Source organism: Notolepis coatsorum (genome assembly GCF_963971535.1).
Source record: "Notolepis coatsorum genome assembly, chromosome: 9".
NCBI lineage: Eukaryota > Metazoa > Chordata > Actinopteri > Aulopiformes > Paralepididae > Notolepis > Notolepis coatsorum.
In genome coordinates, this window is record NC_140173.1 from 19,538,606 (window position 1) to 19,564,316 (window position 25,711).

The 25,711-nt window shown below is 42.8% G+C and overlaps 1 protein-coding gene across 1 annotated transcript in view; it reads left to right on the forward strand.

Moving 5' to 3' along the window:
• The window catches only part of LOC311234556 (monocarboxylate transporter 12-B-like), a gene marked incomplete at its 3' end in the record, with an annotated part of 90,713 nt that extends 87,512 nt beyond the window's left edge, over positions 1 to 3,201 (forward strand). The window contains exons 8-9 of the mRNA XM_084321805.1: positions 1,986 to 2,245; positions 2,972 to 3,201. Of these exons, the coding sequence (XP_084177931.1) occupies positions 1,986 to 2,245; positions 2,972 to 3,201 (490 nt within the window). The remainder of the gene's footprint in view (positions 1 to 1,985; positions 2,246 to 2,971) is intronic.
• Positions 3,202 to 25,711: the final 22,510 nt, after the last annotated feature.

Here is a 25,711-nt window from a genome sequence, read left to right on the forward strand (position 1 = left end):
CACACCGTTAGCCTAGCTTAGCGTCATTCACTGGAAGTAGGTGTGCCAGTGTAGCCTAGTTCCCAACAGTCACAAAATACACTAGGGAACTAGGCTACACTGGCACACCTACTTCCAGTGAATGACGCTAAGCTAGGCTAGCGGTGTGGCTGTTCCCTAAGCCTGTAATGCATGTGTAACGGATATGTGCCGCGATAGTGTGACTATGGCACATGGAAGTAAAACTCACTCCCCAGAGGCATCCAAACTGAGCGCTTAGGAGGGAATTCCTTTCTTGGCGCAGCGGTTTGCGACGCCCAGGGTTCGATGCTGGCCCGGTGCAGACGCCCGGGGTTCGACTCCCACTCAAGGCAAGGTCGAAGTCGTGGCAGGTACTACGTTGTACCGGCTACACATGCACAGAGACGAAAAAGGTATGTATCTGATTGTCTAACTCCAGGGTGGATGGCAAATTTCCCAAAAAGTTGGTGTGTTCCTTTAACTGGCTGACTCCACATTGTTCAAACACGCATGTCATGTGTGAATGTTGTGGCTTTAACTAGACTTGCCTTGTCTTGTTTTTTTTGTTTTGTTGATAGAACAGCTATGTTTTGTTGAAAAAAGATGGGATTCTAGGCACTCAAAAATATCTAAGGAAGGACAAATGTATTTCAAAGCCTTTAACACTTTAACTGCCACACACGAGATTTCTCTGAATTATTTTTTATTTATTTTTTTAGCGATCTGAAATCATATTGCATCACGCGAGCCTACCCGAGTATACACGAGCACCGCCGGAGATTATATGTGGAAAAAAGCGCCCCCTATCGTCTTTCAGATGACATAAGGGATTTTGGAATGGACTCAATGAAAATGGATGGGGAAAAAAATCCGGTACTCCACATTTTCCAGTCCACTGATCCAGCCGGGGTTACCACAGTTCATTCTGGAGCCTCTGAGCCCCGCTGATCATGGAGTTATACTGTATCGCGTTGGATCTATACACTTATCGATTTTTTCGAATGGTGATCAGGAATTGGAATATACTGTACCAGTTGGATACCATCTGATGTCAGGTAAGGACTCTATGTTATCAGTGTTAGGATAATCAGACTAATTTTGATGAAGTTATAAGCTGTTTTGTGAAATGGGCTCTTTCGGTTTCACTGTAAAAGTCCAAGAGGAAATCAACGCGGCGATTATCCGTGCGCGGCCCGAATGTGCTTGCGTGCACGTATAATATTGATCATCTAGCGTTTATTTGAAAACTATTCATAAAAAGGCCGACGAATATCAACGTTGTGGAATATTCCAGTAAAAGACGATTTTCATAGAATGGTCCAGAATGGGCTGTTTTTTATCTCAAAACTGGTGCTTTTCAAAATGCTCTGAAAGGGAATTGACGCGATAAAAAACCAATCTGCCTTGACAGCACTGACTGGAAAATAGTCTTTGATAATGCGATGGGCAGATTAGACACATAGCCATAATTTAAAACATAGATTAGGCGATATTAAGGTTAACATTGGCGCCGATGGTGGCATTCAGGCGGTAAAAAGGAAAACCCGGCGTGGCACTCAAAGTGTTAATTGCTACATAGTTAAAAAGCCAACATGTTTCAACGAAGCTGGTTTTTGTCAGGGCATTAGTGATCAGCTTGGTTGAAACATGTTGGCTTTTTCTTTGCAATTAAAGGCTTTTTAGGAAATAAATTTTTCTGTATATGTTTTGAGTGTCTGGGAACCCTTCTTTTTTCAGTCTTCTTCTCCCAAAGACCCAAGAACTACGATTCTTTCTTAAACACTTTATTCACCACAGAGCGTTGGCCTATTTGAACTCTGCAGCTATGTTTTGTTGTTTGATTCATAGGGACCCCTGCTGCCTATGAAACGGTTGAACGGTTTTACCTTTTGTTCCGCTGCATTTCTGCTGCTGTGAAAGGTATGACGTATCTTGCGAAAATCATCCGTAAAGCTGACGAACCTTGGAACGGTGTCGCCCCCTAGGTGTCTGAAGAGGTATCGCATGCTGAGCTACATGCTGGCGGTGGGCATGGAGGGCCTGTGCTGCATGTTCCTCCCTCTGCTCCGCTCCTTCGCCCTCCTGGTGCCCTTCGCCATGCTCTATGGCTACTTCGACGGCGCGTACGTGGCGCTCATCCCCGTGGTGACATCCGACGTCGTCGGGCCGGCTGACCTGGCCTCCGCCCTGGGTGTGGTTTACTTCCTGCACGCCATCCCCTACCTGGTCAGCCCACCGATAGGAGGTGAGAGTTGTTGTCGGCTGTCTTCACAACATAAACATAATTTAAACACAGTTTATGTACGGTGGCTGACAGGGGACACACTTGGGCCAGAGTTATTGCCCTAGCAACGGAATGCTGTTCCCCTAATGACGGAATTCTACCTGAAAAGGTCTATAGTGATGTTCTCTTTTGTTCCAAGGGTTAGGGTTCTATGTTGCCCCCAGTCATTATGGTGTGGGAGGGGCTTATGAAATGACACATGAATGGAAAGAGAAACTGAACTATCTCTCTCTCTTTCTCTGCCTTTCTCTCCCTCCCTTCCTCCCTCTCTCTCTCTTTATCTCTCTCTTCCTCTCTTTCTGTCTCTCTCTCCCTCTCTTTCTGTCTCTCTCTCCCTCTCTTTCTGCCTCTCTCCCTCTCTTTCTGTCTCTCTCTCTGTCTCTCTGTCTCTCTCTCCCTCTCTTTCTGTCTCTCCCTCTCTGTCTCTCTCTCCCTCTCTCTCTCTCTCTCTCTCTCTCTCTCTCTGTTTTGCTCTCTCTCCCTCTCTTTCTGTCTCTCTCTCTCTCCCTCTGTCTGTCTCTCTCTCTCTCCCTCTCTCCCTCTCTCCCTCTCTCCCTCTCTCCCTCTCTCCCTCTCTCCCTCTCTCTCTCTCTCTCTCTCTCTCTCTCTCTCTCTCTCTCTCTCTCTCTCTCTCTCTCTCTCTCTCTCTCTCTCTCTCTCTCTCCTCTCTCTCTCTCTCTCTCTCAGGCTGGTTGGTGGACAGTACAGGAGACTACACAGCGTCCTTCTTCGTCAGTGGTTTGTCCCTCATGTCCAGCCCGCTGTTCCTCACCATCGCCATGTTAGTGCGACGCTGCTGGAGAACCAAGTCTTACTCCGCCAACGACCTGGATGCCACGTTTCAGTCCTTGAAGAACGGCCCGAAAGACCAGTACAAGGCTTCCCCAGAAGAACCAAAGCTCAAAGAAACTCCCTGAGAGATAGTGTCGAGACTTGATTTTGTCATACCAAAGTATGTTCTTCCCTAATGGAAGCAACATGGTTTTGTTCCAAGCACTGTAGGTAAGAGCCTTGAGTGGAGTCAGCGGAAGAACTGTTCAAGGTCATGGAAACAACATGGCGGTTTTCCCTTTTAGGATCTCATTATATGATCGAATTACCGGTAGACATTCTAACAGAACACAGGTATAGAAGAAAACCCCTCAATCCAAAATCGACACTTTCAGAAGAGCTGAAAACATCATTGAATATATTATGTAGGTACCAGCCGGTGTGACAGTGTGCCAACGTCTCCTCTATAGTGAAACACTACTATTTAGTTAACCCTTTCACTATCACACTACCAAATGGTTAACCCTTTCACTGTGACAATACAGAAGGTTAACCGTCTGTAGTGTGGTAGTGGAGGGGTTAACCTTCTGCAGTGTGGTAGTGAAAGGGTTAAGCTGACGTGGGTCTGATCATGATCAAGGGGAACAGTGCGCTGTAAGTGGAGCGACTTCACCAGAGAGTCTGTCCGCTTACGTCCCGCTTCACATTCTTTTGAAAATCTACCTGTTAAAGGGGCACTTCACCAAGAAAAAATATTTTGCACATAATCTCACACACATCCATTTAGTTTGACGGTTAATGAGAGTAAATTAGTTTGAATGGCCACCAGTGATGTCGTCGGGGCCATTGAATCCTTGTCTTGAGGAATTGAATCCTTCGTTGATTACAGCACCGTGAAATGATGTGGATGAAAAAATAGCAATACCTTGTTTTATAGGGACTGCTATCATAGCATTTCATTGAGCTGTAATTAACACGAGGATTCAATGTCACCGATGACATCATCAAAATGATTTACTCTCAATAACTGTCAAACTAAATGAACGTGTGAACGACTGTGAACGTTTTTTTGGATGTGTGACATTGCAAAAGAAATCTGCAAGTGCTCCCCACCCAAAAAAAAGGCACTTACTTCTTTGCTGGATTGCGAGAGCTATATAGCCTACTCTTTATTTTCTATTTCATTTATTTTCTTAATCCAAAAAAAAAAACGTATCTTGCTTTAAAAAAAAGCAGCACATCACAGCCTAAAAAACTTTTTTAGTCTCTAATGTTTGAATCATGAAAGGTAAAACACAGATACAACTGTAACACCAAAGTTTCCAGCGATAAGATGTTTACAGATTTACTTTTATATGATTATAAGGTGGACGTTTGCATTAAAAAAATTTGCCGCTGTGTTCGGCTGAGCGCAATTCTGGGTAACTTGAAGCAGGTCGTTGCGCGCTGCTTGAGTGAGATTAACGCGTTTCGTTCTGCCGGGCAGACTGTGACCTAAACCTCGCCACGCGGACTGTGGCCGACACGCTGTCTTGTTGTAAAATGTTTTCAAAGCCAGAGAGACTGGAAGTCCTCTATATGTTCCATCTATGCAGTGCATAACAATCAATGTTATTATTCACACATGTCACGTTAGCGTTCATAACAGTGCAAGTGGCCCTCTTGTTCATATACGTATGTCTATTAGGGCTGTCACATTATATTATAATTTCGATTTAAATATTTTTAATTTACACAAAAACACCAGATTTGAACGTGAACGGAGAAATTCAAATTAGAAAAACATTTAAACTGACTGTGCCTTTAAGTTAGCACGGTGGGTTTTGCGACATGCTGCCATAAAGTGTTGTTGTTGCCGGCAGTTGGCGCGAGTGTTTAAAACGTCTACCGTTAAGTCATCGTCCGGTGAGTTATTATACATAATATTGGCAACGAGGATTATGGATTCTTTACGCTCACCTCTCTCTCCGTTCCTCGCCCTGCCTGGCTAGCCACCAATTCCGTGGATTCGCTTGCTGGAATCTTTCGACACGTTCATAATAGCCATCGGGCTAGCCGATGCTAATGACGTGAGGAAGAGAGCCCTGCACACAACCTGGGCAATGAGGGAATTTTCCGGACTCTTGGAAATGCACCTAATTATGGGGATTGTATCACGCTGCTGTCTGGACATGTCTCTGCTCCACAGAACGTAATGCTCCGGTGGATTGTTTTTCGTCAACGAAAAACAGGCGGGTGAGTCGGTCCACCATTATGTAGCTGACCTACATGTATTCCAAATAATTATTGGTCATGGTTATTTTTTGTCTTGCAATTTTAAAGACCTTTTTTGACCCTGGAATTCGAATTCGAAATCATCTACAATTCTGCAACGAATATCGAATATGATTTTTTGTGACGGCCCTAATGTCTATCTTATAAAGAGAGCCCTGCCCGTTTTTCTCACTCTGTGAGAATTCATATTAGAACTCTTTGGACGCGACTCAGCGCCAGTCGTTCTTTTGGAGTCGACGCACATTTAACTATCTATGGCAGTTCAAAGTAACAATATGACAGGGGCCGAGGCTTTCACTTGTTTCTGCTGTGTGACGTCTGTTGACATGTATCTGTTTCATCTAGCTAGTCTAGTCTGTTCCTAATAAATTGTACATTTCCTGTTTCATAAATGTGTTAAGTTTGTAAGTTTACCATTTGTATGGAACTATTCATTGATCTTTGCAAATGTTTCATGTTAAATAAAGCAAATTGAAGTTGGCTACATTTGTGTTTATTAATTAATTAATTAATTAATTAAGTGAAACAAACTCTTACTGAAGTTGAGGTGAGACTGGGGAGAGCTTGGTGAGAGTGAGGAGAGCTTGGTGAGAGAGAGGAGAGCTTGGTGAGAGAGAGGAGAGCTTGGGGAGAGAGAGGAGAGCTTGGTGAGAGAGAGGAGAGCTTGGTGAGAGAGAGGAGAGCTTGGTGAGAGAGAGGAGAGAGAGGAGAGCTTGGTGAGAGAGAGGAGAGTGAGGAGAGCTTGGTGAGAGAGAGGAGAGCTTGGTGAGAGAGAGAAGAGTGAGAAGTGAGTGAGGAGAGCTTGGTGAGAGAGAGGAGAGCTTGGTGAGAGTGAGGAGAGCTTGGTGAAAGAGAGGAGAGCTTGGTGAGAGTGAGGAGAGCTTGGTGAGAGAGAGGAGAGCTTGGTGAGAGAGAGGAGAGTGAGGAGAGCTTGGTGAGAGAGAGGAGAGTGAGGAGAGCTTGGTGAGAGAGAGGAGAGTGAGGAGAGCTTGGTGAGAGAGAGGAGAGCTTGGTGAGAGAGAGGAGAGTGAGAAGTGAGTGAGGAGAGCTTGGTGAGAGAGAGGAGAGCTTGGTGAGAGTGAGGAGAGCTTGGTGAGAGAGAGGAGAGCTTGGTGAGAGAGAGGAGAGCTTGGTGAGAGTGAGGAGAGAGTGAGGAGAGCTTGGTGAGAGAGAGGAGAGTGAGGAGAGCTTGGTGAGAGAGAGGAGAGTGAGGAGAGCTTGGTGAGAGAGAGGAGAGTGAGGAGAGCTTGGTGAGAGAGAGGAGAGCTTGGTGAGAGAGAGGAGAGTGAGGAGAGCTTGGTGAGAGTGAGGAGAGAGAGGAGAGTGAGGAGAGCTTGGTGAGAGAGAGGAGAGCTTGGTGAGAGTGAGGAGAGAGAGGAGAGCTTGGTGAGAGAGAGGAGAGCTTGGTGAGAGTGAGGAGAGAGAGGAGAGCTTGGTGAGAGAGAGGAGAGCTTGGTGAGAGAGAGGAGAGCTTGGTGAGAGTGAGGAGAGTGAGGAGAGCCTGGCGTGAGAGCAGAGGTGCAATGCTCATGCCACGCGGTACTACGCCGTTCCACCACTTTTCTGAGCAGAAGCATGCACATGCACGCGCGTGCACACAAAAATGCGTTCACAACTTTCACTCGACTCGTCGTGCCGTGCGCCAAGTACCGCTACTTATCTAGCTACTTGTCTTTGCATAACAATAGCATAACAATAGCATAACAAAGAACTAGAAGAGCCAAACCAAAATGCAAGCCCTGTGGGGGTTTGATTGATTGATTGATTGATTGATTGATTGATTGATTGATTGATTGATTGATTGATTGATTGATTGATTGAAAAGTTTATTAACAGATTGCAGAATGGGTACAGTACAGTACAGCTCAATACATATAATTGTTAAGGGGATGCAGACCAGAGAAAGACTTTCATCTTGTTTACATCAGGGTCCCCCATTTTCAATTAATCAGGACATATATGACATACATGACATACAAAAAGTGTCCAGAAAAAGAGTGTATATACATTTGACAGGGTTTGCTTGAGCTGTGGAGCTCTCACTATGCGACAAATGGTCCCGACTGGAAGGATGAGAAATGTTTTAAGTTGTGCTTCAGAAGGAAACTGTCCTTCTGTAAACTGTAAGTTACATTGTTAATTTAGTTTGTATTTACTTTTCTAGTTTTAAGTTAATTCAATTAAAGAAATTGTAACTACAATATTGTATCTACAATTACATTTAAAACATTGTTTGTTTTTCAACCATATCTGTTGACAATATAATTTCTTTATATATTGAATGCTACATCCTGCTATCTTTTTCAGCTTCTCTGTTTCAAGGCAATATTTACAAAAACTAAACAAAAACTAGTAATTTCCTATACAAACATGTTTCCTACTATTTATGCATAATAATCATCTGTTCTGTGCACACGCGAGGGAACATGTATGCACGTGAAGTCATTATAAACAGAGTACAGGCACTTCTGAAATTACCACTGCACCCCTGCGTGAGAGTGTAGAAGGCGAAGGGGTCCGGATCTGGCCTGTGTCTGGTGGATGTCAATGAAGAGTTGCCTAGAACTACTAGCCTACTAAGATTACTACTAGCCTACTAGGATTACTACTAGACTACTAAGTGTACTACTAGCCTACTAAGTGTACTACTAGCCTACTAAGATTACTACTAGACTACTAAGTGTACTAGTAGCCTACTAAGAGTACTTGTACTGTCCGCTTATCGCTCCCCAATGAATCGACAAGCGTCCACGATGCACCCCCAATTAATTATCTTACTCAGTCCCAAAGTTTGTGATGTAAATATGGAATGTCCCAAGTTGCTGCTGTTTACAGAGTTTATTGTTGTCCAAAGGTGAATGATGGTGAATGAAGGGTTAAATCAGAACAGTTGTCAATTGCTCCATGGTCAGTTCCAAATGGTGAGACAGGTATAAAAATGTATCCTCATCACAGGTGCATGGGATTACAGTAATTAGCTAGGCTATTTATAGAAGAGGGGCTATAATGGAGGCGGTGAGCCCTCAGGTGTTCAGACATAAATAAGACACTATTCTAACCAAAATAATATTAATAACCAAAACACTCATATGGCCTTTACAGTACAATTATCTTTGTTTTTGTGTACAGTTCGTCTCGTTTTGATAGTGTTTTATTTGTAGTTAGGTTGTACCTTTTCCCTGCCAGCTCTGCTGTGTTTTTTTCATTCGTGGTTTTGTACTTTTGCTCTCTGCCAGCATTTGCTGTGCTCTCGTTTTGAGATTATCCCTGTTTTTGTTGCTGCCTTTTAAGTAAACTGTATTTTGTACCTCTACCCTCTGTGTCCTGCCTGCTTCCTCCTCGTCCTGTTCTGCAATTGGGTCCTCGCCAACACCGATCCTTAACACTTTGATTACCACTGGTGAACATGGTAAAACATGGTTAAATGCCACCACCCACATCAATGATAGCGTTGTGAACGCATAATCTCTGTTTTAAATTATGGCTATGTGTCTAATCTGCCCGTCGTTTATCAATGACTTGTTTGCAGTCAACATTGTCGAAACGGATTGTTTTTTAATCGGTTCATTTCCGTTTATAGCATTTTGAAAAGCCCTTGTTTTTCAGGAAAATATATAGATTCCGTGATAAACAGCATTTACTGGAATATTTCGGCATACACAAAAACATTGTCTTTTTTCGGCCTATTTATGAATCGTTTTCAAATAGACGCTAGATTATCGATAGTATATGTGTACTTATGCACGCTATAGAAGCGGGCTGAAATATCGATTCTCTCATTTCCTGATCAGCGCGCACACACAGACACACACACACATATCGGACACGTTGATATATCTGTGAAAAAAGCTCTGATTACCCCAAGACTGGTCAAATAGATTCCTTACCTCAGATCAGATGTTATCCAAAAAGATTATTCCAATTCCTGATCGCCATTCCAAATATCGATTGCGTTTATTGATTCAGCGTTGGGTACTGTAAATATATATTCCACGCGTTTTCCGGGCCGGTGATCAACTTGGGTCTCTTCAGTTGGCTTGACGGAAAAGTTAAATGAGGAAACTGGCCCCCCCCCATCAGTCTAAACTAATGGGGTGCAGTTACACAGGGAGAGACGATAGGGGGCGGTATCTTCCCAATTGAGCTCAGAGAGACTCTGCAACACTAGCGTGAGGCTCGATTGATGAAATATGAAAAAAAATACGACAAACAAACGCTATATGTCGTTGGCGGCACTCAACTGGCGGCATGAACTAATGACTTATAGCGTCGTTGGCATCCAAAGTGTTAACAACTAGCCTACTAAGTATTTAAAAAATACATAATTATAGACAACTAGTATCTGCGATACCTTCATCTTGGAATGCTATGATTAAACAGTAGGGACAATCAAGAATTATATGTGGGGCGGCTAAGTGGCGCAGTGGGCAAGGCGCTCGCCACTAACACAGGAGATGCTGGGTTCGAGCCCAGCTCTTGGCGTTGTTACCAGCTTGGCTGGTCGTTCATACTAACACAATTGGCAGTGTTAGGGGTGGGAAAGCTGGTGGGTGGGGATTGGACATTGTGGACAGCGACTCCTACAGGTCGGTTGGTGCGCCTGTACAGCAGAATCAGGAAGTAACGGGGGCAGCGTGAGCCTCCCATGCGTTACTCCTCACCACTGAAAGATCGCGCTGTACAGGTGAAAAGATGCGACAGCTGCCTCCTCGTGTACCTGAGGGGACACGTGATGCAAGGCTTGGTCCTCACTGCAGCCGACCAGTGGGAGGCATAGTCTAGCAACGTTCGAGACAGGGGAGGGAAGAATTGAAGGGAGAATTGGCGAGGCGAAATTGGGATGGGAGAAAAATAGAAAAATAATGAGAAAAAGTGGATAAAAAAAATTATATCTGGCTTTTGAATTACAAAAATAACAAAGAAATATACCTTTGTTTTGCATTGTAAAGAATTATGTGATATGCCATACTGTTTTCAGTCATACTGGGAGGGTTAGGGTTATATAACATGTTATAACAGTACTGGTATCAACTAACATGTTATAACAGTACTGGTATAAACTAACATGTTATAACAGTACTGGTATAAACTAACATGTTATAACAGGACTGGTATAAACTAACATGTTACAACAGTACTGGTATAAACTAACATGTTATAACAGGACTGGTATAAACTAACATGTTATAACAGTACTGGTATAAACTAACATGTTATAACAGTACTGGTATAAACTAACATGTTATAACAGGACTGGTATAAACTAACATGTTATAACAGGACTGGTATAAACTACAGGTGTACTGTGTGTATTATATAACATGTTATAACAGTACTGGTATTATATAACATGTTATAACAGTACTGGTATAAACTAACATGTTATAAAAGGACTGGTATAAACTAACATGTTATAACAGTACTGGTATAAACGAACATGTTATAACAGTACTGGTATAAACTAACATGTTATAACAGGACTGGTATAAACTACAGGTGTACTGTGTGTATTATATAACATGTTATAACAGTACTGGTATAAACTAACATGTTATAACAGGACTGGTATAAACTAACATGTTATAACAGTACTGGTATAAACTAACATGTTATAACAGGACTGGTATAAACTACAGGCAGGGCAGCCTGGGAGAAATGCGAGGCCCTGTGTGAGATTTAAAAATTCATACAGTCAACATATTCGTAAATAATAGCGCTGCCCGAGGCTGGGCATGATACAGTCAACATATAGCAAGAGAGAGAGCGAGAGAGAGCTCCCGTTCTACAGTCAATAGGTTGTTTGCAGGTGACGTCATTCGCTCTAGTGGAATGCTGTTGGGGGTCAGGAAGTGATTTGCACATAACGAAGATACTCATAGTCAGTGAGACTCTCTGATTAAAATGCCAAAGTTTTGCGCGGTTTACGGCTGTACCAACCGATCGAATCGGGAAAAAAACAAGGGGTACTTTCGAGTCCCGAAAGTGGTTATACATAAAGGGGAGAAGTTTAAAAAAGTCACAGAAAAACGGCGGCAGGCGTGGATCAGAAATCTCCGGTTGAGGTCTGGAGGAGCCGAATCGGACAACGCGCGTATATGTAGTGACCACTTTGTGAAAGGTAAGGCAGTAATTTAACTACTTACATAGCTGGATAAAACTGACAAAAATACAGACCAGGAGGCAATATTGCTGGAAACATATAGCTAACGTTACATCTGTGATATCACCCTGTGTGTTTGTGTTTCGCAGCTAGATAGCTGGCGCTATCTTCCGGTGTCTTTGTTTTTAAGCAATGCTAACATTAGCTAGCTATCACGGCTAGTGGTTTTCAACGATCTCTTAGGACCGAAACTACTGTTATCCCTCTTTGCTGTCATTGTTGGGTGTTTATCACTTTGCTATTTATTTTATTCAGGCTGCCCGAGTGCTGCCAACGATGTAGACTATCCAGACTGGGCTCCTACAGTTAACCTTGGTTACCAGCAAGGTAAACCAATGACCGAGGCATCATGTCAACGTGAGGAAAGGTTGAGGTCCAGAAAAGCAGATGAGACCTGCACCGATGCAGCAGAGGCATTGCTGGACCTCGGTGAGGGCTCACAGAGCCCAGCATCGGAATACCACAAAGGTAAATTAAATATAATGCATGGAGGAGCTTTCATGTAGCCAATGTTACATTAAGTATTTTGACAACTATGTATGTCACTTGTTTACATGTGTGGGAGAGAGACAGACAGAAGGGGGAGAGTGTGGGAGAGAGACAGACAGAGAGAGAGAGTGTGTGTGGGAGAGAGACAGTCAGAAGGGGCAGAGTGTGGGAGAGAGACAGACAGACAGTGTGTGTGGGAGAGAGACAGACAGAGAGAGTGTGTGTGGGAGAGAGACAAACAGACAGAGAGACAGTGTGTGTGGGAGAGAGAGAGACAGAGTGTGTGTGAGAGAGACAGACAGAAAGGGGGAGAGACAGAGTGTGTGACAGACAGAGAGAGACAGAGTGTGTGTGGGAGAGACAGACAGAAAGGGGGAGAGACAGAGTGTGTGACAGACAGAGAGAGACAGAGTGTGTGACAGACAGAGAGAGACAGAGTGTGTGTGGGAGAGACAGACAGAAAGGGGGAGAGACAGAGTGTGTGACAGACAGAGAGAGACAGAGTGTGTGTGGGAGAGAGACAGACAAGAGTAAATTAAATGTATTTTGACAACTATGTATGTCACTTGTTTACATCATAATTTAACAAATAATTACCACCACCTTTATACAATTTGTAAATTATATAACTAAACTATCTTTTCCCCTCTTATCCCCTTTGCCAAATATATTCTATGTAGATGCAGGCTGCCAGACAGACCTGACTATGGAGGATCTTGAGAAGATGGAGGATGTTCTGAATCACTCCGTAGTGGAGCTGAGTGACCTCAGGAAAAAAGTACTGGACAGGGAATTTAGTCCAGATGCTTTTCAGAACAACGAAGAGAAGACTAAATTTTACACAGGATTGCCCAATTTCTTAGTTTTGATGCAAGTGTTTCAGCTATGTGAGCCACACATCAACTATAGCTCTTTGTCGGCGCTCTCCAAATTTAAACAGTTCATGTTGGTCTTAATTCGGTTGAGACTAAACCTTCCACTCCAAGATTTGGCCTTCAGGTTCAATGTTTCCTGTTCCACTGTTTCTCGAATTTGGCACAAGATAATTGGCATACTTCATGAAAGATTAGAGTTTATAATAGAGTGGCCAGAGCGAGAGGTGCTGCAAGCTACAATGCCAATGTCATTCAGGCAAGCATTTGGGTGTAAGGTTGCCGTAATAGTGGACTGTTTTGAAGTTTTCCTTGAAAGGCCATCTAATTTGCTGGCAAGAGCACAAACTTGGTCCAATTATAAACACCATAACACAGTTAAATTTCTCATTGGCATTGCTCCTCAAGGATATGTCACATACATCTCTCGTGCTTGGGGAGGGAGAGTGAGTGACAAGCAGATAACTGAAGAGAGTAGCCTTCTAAATAATTTGTTACCCGGAGACATTGTTCTGGCAGACCGTGGGTTTACTATAGGGGATAGTGTGGGATTTTACTGTGCTTCATTGAAGATGCCTGCTTTCACAAAAGGGAAGAGCCAGCTATCTGCATATGAAGTTGAGCAAACAAGAAAACTCGCTAATGTGCATATTCACGTGGAAAGGGTCATAGGATTAGTGAGAAGAAAGTACCAAATTCTGCAGAGTACCCTCCCCGTTGAACACATGGCTGTAAAAACAGGCGAGTCACTGGCGCTGATTGATAAGATTGGAGTCATTTGCTGTGCATTATCCAATCTTTCGGACTCTGTTGTCCCACTGGAGTAAGCAATATTCTATTCATCTAAAGGTCAAATAGGAAAATAAGATGCATGCCCTGCATAGTTTTGCATTGAATGATTTGAGGTAGATTTGATTATAAATAATGGGTCGATGTTTTCTCAGACCTCCACTAACGGGTGCGTAGTTCTAGCCCGGACTACAAATAGTTTAATGATAATATTGAATAATATTTCAAATATATGTATATGTCTCCCTCTACCTGTCTGTCATTATTATTTTATTGAAATAAAAATGTATTAATTTCATTCAATTAATCTTTGTCATTTTTAAATCAGTTCTAATTAGATTTGAATTGGTTGTTTGTAGTTAAACTATGTTTGAATCCGTTATTAAATTATCTTTGTCTTGAGAAAATCATATTCATTGTCTATGTAGTCACAATGAAAATACTGGGTGCTTGTAGTAGGATGTAGCTTACACCTGGAAAAAATTGTCCAACTTGGTCGCTTTCTTTCTTCACAACATGTGACCATTTCATGTAGTAGTTTTCAGAGGAAACGGCCTAGGGGAAACCGAGGCACAACATGGAAATGTAACCCCTCTTCCCAGCTCCCAAGAACCACCAGCAACAAGTGATGTGAAGCCCTTTAGAAGGTTTATTTTGATCAGGGTGGTTAACAACAAAAATATAACAACCTAGGAATAACTACACAAACAAAAGAAACAATTAATTAACCTAAACTACCTATATATTTCAGATATCAATTTGTTTTATTTGTGCCTATATAACTAAAGCTATAAGATTTTGACCTGTTGTGATATTCATGTTCTATAAACTACCATTTATTTACAATTTATTACAGGAATATGCACAGATTAAAGAAACATTTCAAACATGATTTGGTTCACTTTGTGAAGTGCTGTCCCAACACTTCAGGAAGAACACAGTGTCTGAAGAACTCTTGAACTTTGGGAATGACATTGACCCAGAGTTCCGCATCAGGCAAAATCCTCTCTACAAAGATGTCATTTGTGTTCCACACTACAAAGTCACAATAGTCAGCACCCACAATGTGGAGCTGAGCCTGTACTTGGTAGTAGTACGCGTGCTTCCTGTCCAGTTTCACATCGTCCCCATCGAAGATGAGACAGAAGCCCTGGTCTCCAGCACACAGGCGTAGATTGGCCTCCTCCTGTTTGCTGTGTGGGCACTAAAAGTTCACAATGAAAATAGACACTTCTTCTGCATAGTATCTCCTTTTCAAATGTTCAGCTTCAAGATCTGTTAATTTCTCTCATGCACCACGTGATGTTTCTATGTCTTTACAACATGTAGGAACATAAACTGTGCATTGAATTACAAAGTACTAGGTTACTCTTCTCACAAATCCCAGTTCCATTAGTCACAATGCCAATACACCTGCTCTACTGTGTTATTGAGGACGTCAAAACATGAATGGTAAATGCATATCCAAATCCATACTGAAGAAATAGCTGGTACCTTTATCTCACAAACCCCAGTTCCATGACAGGCGCATGTGACAATTCCATCTGGTGAGGCTCCCATGTATGGCCACTTCTGATTCAGCCAAAGTCCACTGTCCATGCAGGAGAAACCCTCATGGTCCACACTTTGCAGTTGTTCATACTGTCTTCTGGCTGTTGCCTCATTTTTACATCCATACCTGTAATGCATACAAGTAGCAATAGGAAGAGAGAGTTGTACAACCATAATTAGTAACTGATTTACTAAATGTGATGTAGGTCAGCATTTATAGGGACAATTGTAGTGCACTGGTTTACATCATCCTACTCCAGACCTCAAAGATTAAACATACTTCTAGCCAGCCCTAACCTATGTGTCATAATAGGTCAATTGCAGATGTCCTTGTCTTGCAATTACTTTCCCCTAATAAATACCTCGTTGCAGCTGTAGAGAGCTTGTGTGCCTCTGGGTAGCATATGGACTTGACCAAGGACTTTGACGGCTGTGAAATACTTGTGTGTAGAACCTGCTTCAGTTTAGAGGCTGTTACCCTTCCTGCTCTTTGGCGGAACCAGATTGTTGATGAGCTCTGGTTTCTGGTCTCCTCTACTGCCTGTACCTGTGACTGTGTTAGCTCTTCCAGTCTGAAATCCTGGCATGCTTTCTTCAACTCTGTTGGAGGTAGCTGCAGTGTCTCTGGTGTCCTATATGCAGTTAGTAGTTTAGGTAGCTTGCTCACAGACTTTGGGACAAATTCTCTGCAATATGGTGACCTGGACATCAGTGCAGCACTTTTTGGGGAGTTTAGGTGTAAAGCCTTGAAAAACTGACTATACGTTTCTGATCCTTGCTTCACTCTTGGACACTGGACTGTGGAACTCTCAGGTGTTTGTTTCTCTATAAGACAGATATTGCACAGCTTTAAAGTGAAACTTGGAACATATTATTGCACAGGTATTTTGCATTCAGTACTGTACACCTCTGCTCACCTGTCCCTGCAATGGCATGATCTAGTTTTTGCTTCTTAGATTTTGCAGATGAAAAGTCTATCATCGCAACTGGAGCGGCAGGAATCTGAAAGCGCGAGAGGCATAGAGAATATAAACGTTTTAAATGTACCCCTACATACAGCTCACACTGAAACAAAAGTAAATTACGTGCATTTGATTACCTTTTTGACATGTGATGGCATTAACCACTTGCACTTTTCCATGGTGCAGGACTCAGTCTCTCTCATTTTAACACCCACTTCAATGGCGAACAGAACTGCTCCAACATGCGAGCAGGATTCTGACAATCTGTTGGTAGATTTGTAGATCTGGTATGTCATAAATGTCTAGCGATGCAACAGTACAGTAACTGTCTACCTGTATGTCATGATGAATTGAAAATGGGGGACCCTGATGTAAACAAGACGAAAGTCTGGCCACCATCAGAGTGACACCTTCATGGCATCTAGTTAGCATCATTTTACAACAGCGATATGTAGTTAAACATGCCTTGCATTATTATGATGACTTACCCAGCCATACAATCACAATGTGCTGTGACAACTTCTCCATTTCGTTTTGCCACGATCCACGTTTTTAGCGGTGTTGCACCAGACCTCTGAGAATGGTTGACCTAGTGGCAAGGTAGAAAATAGTAGCTAGCGTTTAGCGCATAGCCTGACTGACGCCAGTGGTGTATCCATGTACATTAGAGTTGAAATAGCAATATAAAAGAGTGATTCTCAAGTAGATTTACTCACCCGCGCAAAAACAAGACGACAGTCATTCAATGCTGCCTTTGATCCGAGGTCATTTACCCAACCACACACCAAATAGTTATAAGCCTCCAGACTCTTGTATGCCTTCATCTGGCTAGCCGTGTAGTAGGAGGTCTGGAGGACGAGGTAATTGGTTATATCAATCGCCTCAACGCCAGGCAAATCGGTCAAGACGCGAGAAAAATCGATTTTCCTCAGCGTGTACGGATCATATCCAATATGTTTTGATATTTTCTGATGATACCTAGTGCGTGTAGGCTCATCCAACGCTTTTGCGTATTGACTTTCCATTGTTTTGAATCACTGTTCTTGACTTCCTGCCCCCCAGGTGAGTTTCGCGCGTCATCAAAATCACGTGACTGCAAACAAGCTATATACAGTGTACAGAGAGAGAGACACATTGGAAATAAATTGAAATGCTATTTGGCCCTAAACAGAGAGTACACAGTGGCAGAATACCTGAGCACTGTGACTGAAGATCCTTGACTAGGTACAGACTCAGCGAGCACAGCCTAGCCATCGAGAAAGGCCGCCATAGGCAGACTGTGTGTGTTAGAAAGAGAGAGAGAGAGAGAGAGAGCATGTGTGTTAGAGAGAGAGCATGTATGAGAGAGATAAGCAAAGATGACCCCCTAAAGGATATTCAACTTTTAATGAAAGAACAAAACAGAAGGAAAAGATAACTTCACAAAGGCAACATGAATATACATAGATCCAAAAGGACAAAGATCAACACTTAAATCCAAAGAGAAGAGGGTCTATACCAGAGAAAACAAAGCAGCAAGGAGCCAATGGCCGACAGCTAAAGGCTAGCCAGGTAGGCTACTGACACCAGGCCACACACAGCTTTGGCCAAGTTTTCAAGTTTCTTTAATAGTTGTCATACAGAAGTACAGAATACTTTCATACAAAATGCTTCTTACTGTTACGCTCCAGAGACTGTGCTAGACAAGATAGTATCAAATAACATAGTATAGCATGTAATTTAGAAGTAGAAAATGAGGACTTCCGGTTTGACAGCGGAAGAACATGGCTGCTTAACTCGCGAGCTCCCCGACAGCAAAATGATTTAGCCCCGGGAAACATTTATTAACAACACCAGGGTATATATTTAATAGGGATGACAGAAGGGGCTATCACGAGACGTAGGGCGACCACGATTACAACTGAAAAGGACGACGGAATGGCAGAGAATGACGAAGTAACGGGAGGAAAAGATGGCGACGATGACTGTGAACAAGAAGCCACGCTGTTGAACATATACAACGAGCTCAAAGACTTCAGAAAAGACAATGAGCGTCAGTTTCGGGAGATAAGGAATGACATGAACAAAATGAACGACAGGCTCGGTGAAACGGAGGGGAGAATCGGAGAAAATGAAAATGTGCTTGATGCGGCGACGGTTTTAATAAAAAAACTGATACAGAGGCAGGCCGACATGGAGGCCAAACTGCTCGACCAAGAGGGCAGAACGAGGAGAGAGAACCTGCGGGTGTATGGTATCCCGGAGGAGAAAGAGGGAAAAGACATGCATGGATTTCTAGACGGCTTGTTTAAGGACGCACTCGGACTGCCTCATGACATGGACCTTCGTATCGAACGAGCACACCGGGCACTGGCCCCAAGGCCTAACAACCCACAGCTGAAGCCACGGTCAATCGTGGTTAAGTTTGGGAGTTACAAAATGAAGGAAGAGATAATACGCCGAACATGGCAGAAGAAGAACGTGACGTCTCATGTGGCAACGATCGCTTCTATGTCGACCATGACTTCCCCACTGAAATACTGAAGAAGCGAGGAGAATATGCCGAGGCCAAGAGAATAATGAAGGAGAAGAATCTCAAGTTCCAGACACCGTATCCAGCGAAGATGAGGGTATTCTATTTTTTTTGAAAAAAAAAAAGAAATATAAAAAAAAAAATATGTGTAATGAGAATAGAGGGCAATAGATAGGAGAATATGATAAAACTGTGGGAGGGGAAATATCCCGGATGGATACAGGAAAAGTATAACGAAATGAACCACAGGCCATTATGGCTATGTCATAGAAGTTACAATATACCAATATATATCTGAGAGATATACAAATGTTAATTGTTGGAAATGTTACCGTTTTGTCAAGTTCAGTTGAATTGATCGCACTGTATATAGATTACAGTGTGAGCCATACGTTACATCAGGGTATACAAGATAGTAGGGGCACAGTTTTGGGCAACCTGCCTTGTGCCATATGCACTCCTCTGTTAGTCGAGGGGGACCAAGGTGCATGGGTGAGTATCGATCTCACACTCGGTACGACTGTTCTATCTGGGGTCATATCGAACGTAGCTTGGGTAAATGTGGGGGGGGGGAAATGTATTTATGTTTTTTTTATATGTTCTTTTTTATTTCATTGTATGCTATACTATTGTATATATATCTTCACAGTCTCAGGCACTAGAATACGTCCTGGATTGCACAGGGGAGATGCATTACGAGGAATATGGGGCTGATTAAAATAATATCGTGGAATATAGACGGATGTCATCATCCCATTAAGAGAAAAAAGATATTGACGTTCTTGAAACAAAAAAAGACAGATATTGCACTAATTCAGGAATCACACCTGGATGAGGAGGAGTCGGCCAAGCTTAAAAGGGATTGGGTGGGACAAATATACTATAGTACGTTCTCTTCTAGGAAGAGGGGGGTGGCAATATTGGTGAGAAAAAACTTAGACCTAAAGGTGCACAATAGTTTCTCACATGATGAGGGAAGATGGGTTATACTGGATGCTGATTTAGAGGGACAGAGGACTACTTTAGCTAATATATATGCGCCCAACGGGTCATCCTCAGACTTTTTCCATGAGGTATGTGAGGTGATCAGGAAAATAGGGAATAGCAACGTAATCATAGGGGGGGACTTCAACTTGGTTGGAAACACCTTAATGGACAGATCGTATCAACCCAGGACCGCTGACAACACAGGGAGACTGGCGGTTGGTGTTCTGATAGAGGAATTGGGTCTAGTGGATATTTGGAGGGTTATGAACCCACAAGAAAGAGACTACACGTTTTACTCTCACCCGCATTCCTCATACTCTAGAATAGATTATTTCCTGATCTCTAGCGCACTGGTAGAACAGGTGGCAAGTACTGGGATAGGGAACATTGTAATATCTGACCATGCTCCGGTTGATTTAGTGATCACATCCATGGAAGAAGGGCAACGATCTCGGAGATGGCGATTCAATAACCTGATGTTAAATGATGAAGGATCGTGTGCGTACATTAGAACTATATTTAAGGAATTTTGGGAACTTAATGAAGGGTCAATAGATGATAGTGGCATAATGTGGGACACATGTAAAGCTTACATGAGAGGACGACTCATACAATACGGTGCGATACTAAAAAGGGCAGAGAAACAAAAAATGACAGCGTTAGATGAGGAAATTAAAATACTCTCGAAACAGCACAGTCAGAGACCAGACCCAGAAACGTGGAGAAACCTAAGCAAATCCAAATACGAATTGAACAACATATATCAAAAGAAGGCTGAATATGCGTTATTTAGGACCAACCAAAGATACTATGAACAAGGGGAGAGAGCGGGTAAAATACTAGCGAATCGGGTTAAACAAATGCATAATCAAAATATTATATCCTCGATTCGTAATAAAGATGACAAGATCATTACAGACAAAAAGGAAATTAATAATGTTTTCAGGTGCTTCTACCAGGACTTGTATACCCCACAGAAGGCGGTGGATCAGCTAAAAATGGACGCGTTCTTCGACAGAATCAAATTACCGTCATTATCGAAACAACAGGTCAAATCAATGGAGGGGGGGGTCTCGATAGAAGAAATACACGCGGCAATCAACAGCCTTAAATTGGGTAAAGCACCAGGAGACGACGGGTTTACTCCCGATTTCTACAAACAATTCAGTGATATAATCGCTCCGAGACTATTAAAAGTATATGAGGATTCATTGTTAAAGGGGGGCTTGCCCACTAGCTTGAGATCTGCCACTATTACATTACTACAGAAAAAGGGCAAAGACCCTCAATGCTGTGGAAGCTATAGACCTATATCCCTGAGCAATTTGGAAGAAAAAGTATTGGCAAAGATACTTGCGAATAGAATAGAAGATGTATTACCAACTCTGGTGCATTCAGATCAAGTGGGCTTTGTGAAGGGGAGAAACTCAGCTGATAATATCCGCAGACTCCTACACATAATGTGGAAGGTCAGGAATGATGTAGAACCTACAGTGGCCTTCTCATTGGATGCCGAAAAGGCCTTTGATAAGGTGGAATTTGCATTCTTATTTCACACACTAGAGCGCTTCGGGTTCGGACCATCGTTTACCGGGTGGGTAAAACTGTTATACACAAATCCGATGGCATCAGTATTGACCAACGGGATCGTATCCTCGCCCTTTAACCTAGGGCGGGGGACGAGACAAGGTTCTCCGCTTTCTCCCCAAATGTTTGCGCTCTTCCTCGAACCACTTGCTATCGCACTAAGGACTAATCAGGACATCAAAGGGATAATAGCGGGACAGGTAGAACATAAATTATTTTTGTATGCGGACGATATCTTATTGGTATCCAGCAATCCCCGAACAGCAGCTGGGGTCATTGGAACTATTATCGAGTCCTTCTCCGAAATATCTGGGTACACAATCAACTGGAGCAAGTCAGAAGCAATGCCTCTCTCTAAATGTTGTCCCCCTGATATCAGAAGGGGGTGGCAATACAGATGGATGCCGTCAGGATTGATATACCTAGGAATAAAGCTGATCCCAGGTCTGAAAGAGTTGATGCAAACCAATATTGCCCCTATAATCGAACACATTAGTGCTCTGACCCAGAATTGGGCCAAAATGAATATGTCCCTCCTGGGAAAGATAAACCTAGTAAAAATGATATTGGCTCCCAAATTAAATTATATCCTATATATGTTGCCGCTGACTCTCCCGACCCAATTACTCAAACAGTATGACAAAGTCATTAATGTTTATCTGTGGGGGGGCAAAAGGCCGCTATTTGGACGGGCCAAAATGTATGCAGCAAAGGAAAATGGCGGCTTATCCCTGCCTAAACTAGACTGGTATCACTATGCATTCTCGCTCTCCCAGCTCTCCAAACTGAATCACTCGTCTGAGGAGGCACCTGCTTGGGTCAAGATGGAGGAGGAAATGATATATCCCTCATCTCTGGAATCCTTCCTGACACAATCAGACAGACCTATACCTTTTAAAAACCCTTTAATGGCATTTATCAGGGAAACTTGGAATCAATCGCACAAAATGACTGGTGATAGCCCATATTTAACTACGAGAGCCTCTATATGGTATAATAAGAAACTAAAGATTGGTAAGAAATCAGTCATATGGGACGATTGGATTAAAAGGGGGATACATGTACTAGGGGATATAGCCGGGGAGGATGGGGTCTTGCCTTTTGAGGATATTAAAGAGGATTTTGATATAGATAATAAAAACTTTTATAAATTCCTACAGATTAGACATTGTATATCATCATCAATAGGAGGACCAAAGTGTGGCCCGATTACTGCAATTCAAGAAATATTCTATAAAGGATGGCGTAGGAAAGGCGGTGCGTCAAGATTTTATGATGTTATAAGAGAATACAATGCACCCAAATTGGCGGGTCTGAGATTGAGCTGGGAGAACGATGTACGTGAGGATATTACTGAGGAAATGTGGGAGAAACTGGTGTCCAAATGGAGTAAATTCTCTAGGGAGGCGCAATCACAACTTATTTTTTACAAAGTGTTGAACAGAAGCTATTGGACGCCTAGTAAACTGGCCAGACTGAAACTAAGGGACAGTGACATCTGCTGGAGATGTGAGAAGGAGACAGGCACTTTACTGCACATGTTGTACGAATGTGAGAAGGTCCGGAAAATGTGGGATCAAATTGTGATATTCCTAAGTAAGGTCTTGAATGTGAAGATAAATAACGCCCCAATGGCATGTGTTTTGGGTATAGTACCGAAAGGGATTAAACTGCCTAAATACCGGGGAATGTGGTATAGAATGGCCATGATATCAGGATGTAGAATTGCATTACGACATTGGAAATCACCTGTTGATATTACTTTTAAAGAATGGATGGAACTAATGTTCCGGACAGCATCATATGAAAGGGTGACGTATAGAGTCGCAGGGAGAGAGGATATTTTCGCTGAGGTATGGGACAGTTTTCTACACCTGACTGAACGGTCTGGGGACAAATGATTAAGATGGGATTACAATATTATCAAGGATGAATATGAAAAAGGGGATTTGATCTGATGGTACTTGTGCTTTATAAATGTATTGTGTATATATGTACATATATTTTATGTCCGGATGGTGTGTCTATGGAACGGTCACTGTCTCTATCACACTCACATGTGCGCAGGTATAGCCGCATACAAGTATCTAGGATACACATATTCATATGTGTACATAATAGGTTTACACACACTCATATACACAAGGATAAGGTATACACGTCAGGGGCACACATACATGCACATACTCATTTATAGGAAATAGGCATACACATACCTACATATACACATAGTTGAAATATAAGCTTTCACTGACACATAAGGGGGATACACATGTATATAGGAGACACACACATACGTAGCTGAGACGCACATATATATACACGTCTGAGATATACACTCACATAGGGGGCAGAGGCACACATGGATACGAAACACACACAAGAGATAGGAGTACAGTCACATACCAGGAAGATGCACACACACACATATGAGGCATGTACACATGCTTACGTGATACACGTACCCACATACATGTGTCGGAGACATGCGTGCATGCATGTTATCATGCACAACTGCATATGTCTGGGGCGCTTTCTCTCACATGCAATATGGAGAAGGGTGGCATCCCGATAGAGGATGCAGCACATGCCTGCTCGAAGGTAGTTCGGTCTACATGCAAGGTATATATATCAGGAATGTATACGCATAATGTATAGTATAGTATGTTTCTTTTTTCGTAAGTCTTTTTTTATTTTCCATGTCAGTTATTAATGTATTTGTATGAGTCCTTTACATGTTTTGTATGTTCTTACAAAAAAAGAAAAAGGCAAATCCTGGAAATTGAATATGATGATGTGGAAAGAGATGTTTGGAATGTTGGAGAGATTTGTGCAAAAAAAAAAAAAAAAAAAAAAAAAAAGAAGTAGAAAATGAGGTCACAGTGTTCAGTATAGACATATGTACAATGTTCGGCCCAACGGCCCAACGCTACCCAAGCTACACAAACGACCAAGACAATGAATTCACACACAGCACATGTCGTATCTCCAAATGTTGTGAAGTAACATATGTTTTGCCTGGAAAAAAACATCGTTATTAACAAAACATTCGGGAGGGGAAGGAAGGAAGAGTGGGGTAATGTCATGATTTTCATTAATCTTACCTGCACCAAGGAACGCAGGGCGAAAGGCCGCAACACAGGTCTCCACGTTGACGAAAGGCCTCTCTCTGGCGGGACAAAAATAACCCCCTGCTATTCTCACGGCTAATGTCAATGGTCGTAGCACAAGCTAACAGCTAACTCAAGGCTAACTGATAGCATCAAACGAACGTTCCCAGCCGAGCGCAGCCGGCAGCTAACGTTGTAGCTAAACAGCTAACTGGCTAACAGTTAGCTCAACCAGGCTATCGCTAACCATTAGCTAACGCAGAAGCAAGCTATGCGGCTACATACAGGTGCTGACACCAGGCCACACACCGTTAGCTACTAGTAGTACTACAACAGCTAGTCGGCCAGTTTAGCTCCAGAGAGAGAGAGAGAGAGAGATGTCCACGGCGGGAATAGAATAGAGTTAATAGAATAGGTTAAAAACTCACCAAACGTCCAAGAGGATGGAGACAACCACGTGGAGTTGACGAAGTTCATCTGCCAAACGACCATCCTCTTCATCTTGGCTGTATGCGCTGTCTCTAGGTTAGCTAACGCTAGTTAGCCTTTAGCTAAGCTAGCTACTAGCCGACATCATCATGGCTATACCATGACAAGGCTCCGGCCATTTGTCCCGCCAGCAAGAGGCCTTTCGTCAACGTTCCTTGGTGACCGACCGACTGATAATGACCGACCTCTTTCTTCGTCTTGGCTGGCATAACTAAGCATAATAGTCAAAAGCTGCACGCGCGAAATAGTCAAACGCAGCTGACTCACGCCGGCGTACTACACATGATGTAAGTAACCACTCCCTTCGTTGAAACCAATAGTATGTCTGCTGCAGAGCCCCAGAGGCTGAGCTCCAATAGTGAGTATGTCTGCAGACCCAGGAACAAGTCAGACACATTCTACAAACGTGTCTAATGTGAAATATATAAGCATATAAGCAAAACTAGATTTTAGGTCTGTGATGAAAAAGGGCCTCGCGGGAAGGGGGGCATCCCAAAAAAATTTTTTTTGCGAGGCCCCCCTTCCCGCGAGGCCCTGTGCGACCGCACTGCTCGCACACCCCCTGAGGCGGCCCTGACTACAGGTGTACTGTGTGTATTATATAACATGTTATAACAGGACTGGTATAAACTACAGGCGTACTGTGTGTATTATATAACATGTTATAACAGGACTGGTGTAACTGCCCCCCGGCTTGGTCTTGAAATAAAGATGCGGTTATGTTTCGTACAGATGCTTTTATTTATTTTCTCTTTTTTCTCTTGCATTTCAGCTTAGCAGTACTGTAGCTTTTCTTTGGTACTTTGTACAGGTAGTGACGGTTGCCTCATTTGGTCCGTTTGCACCTCGTTTGCACCTCGTTTGCACCTCGTTT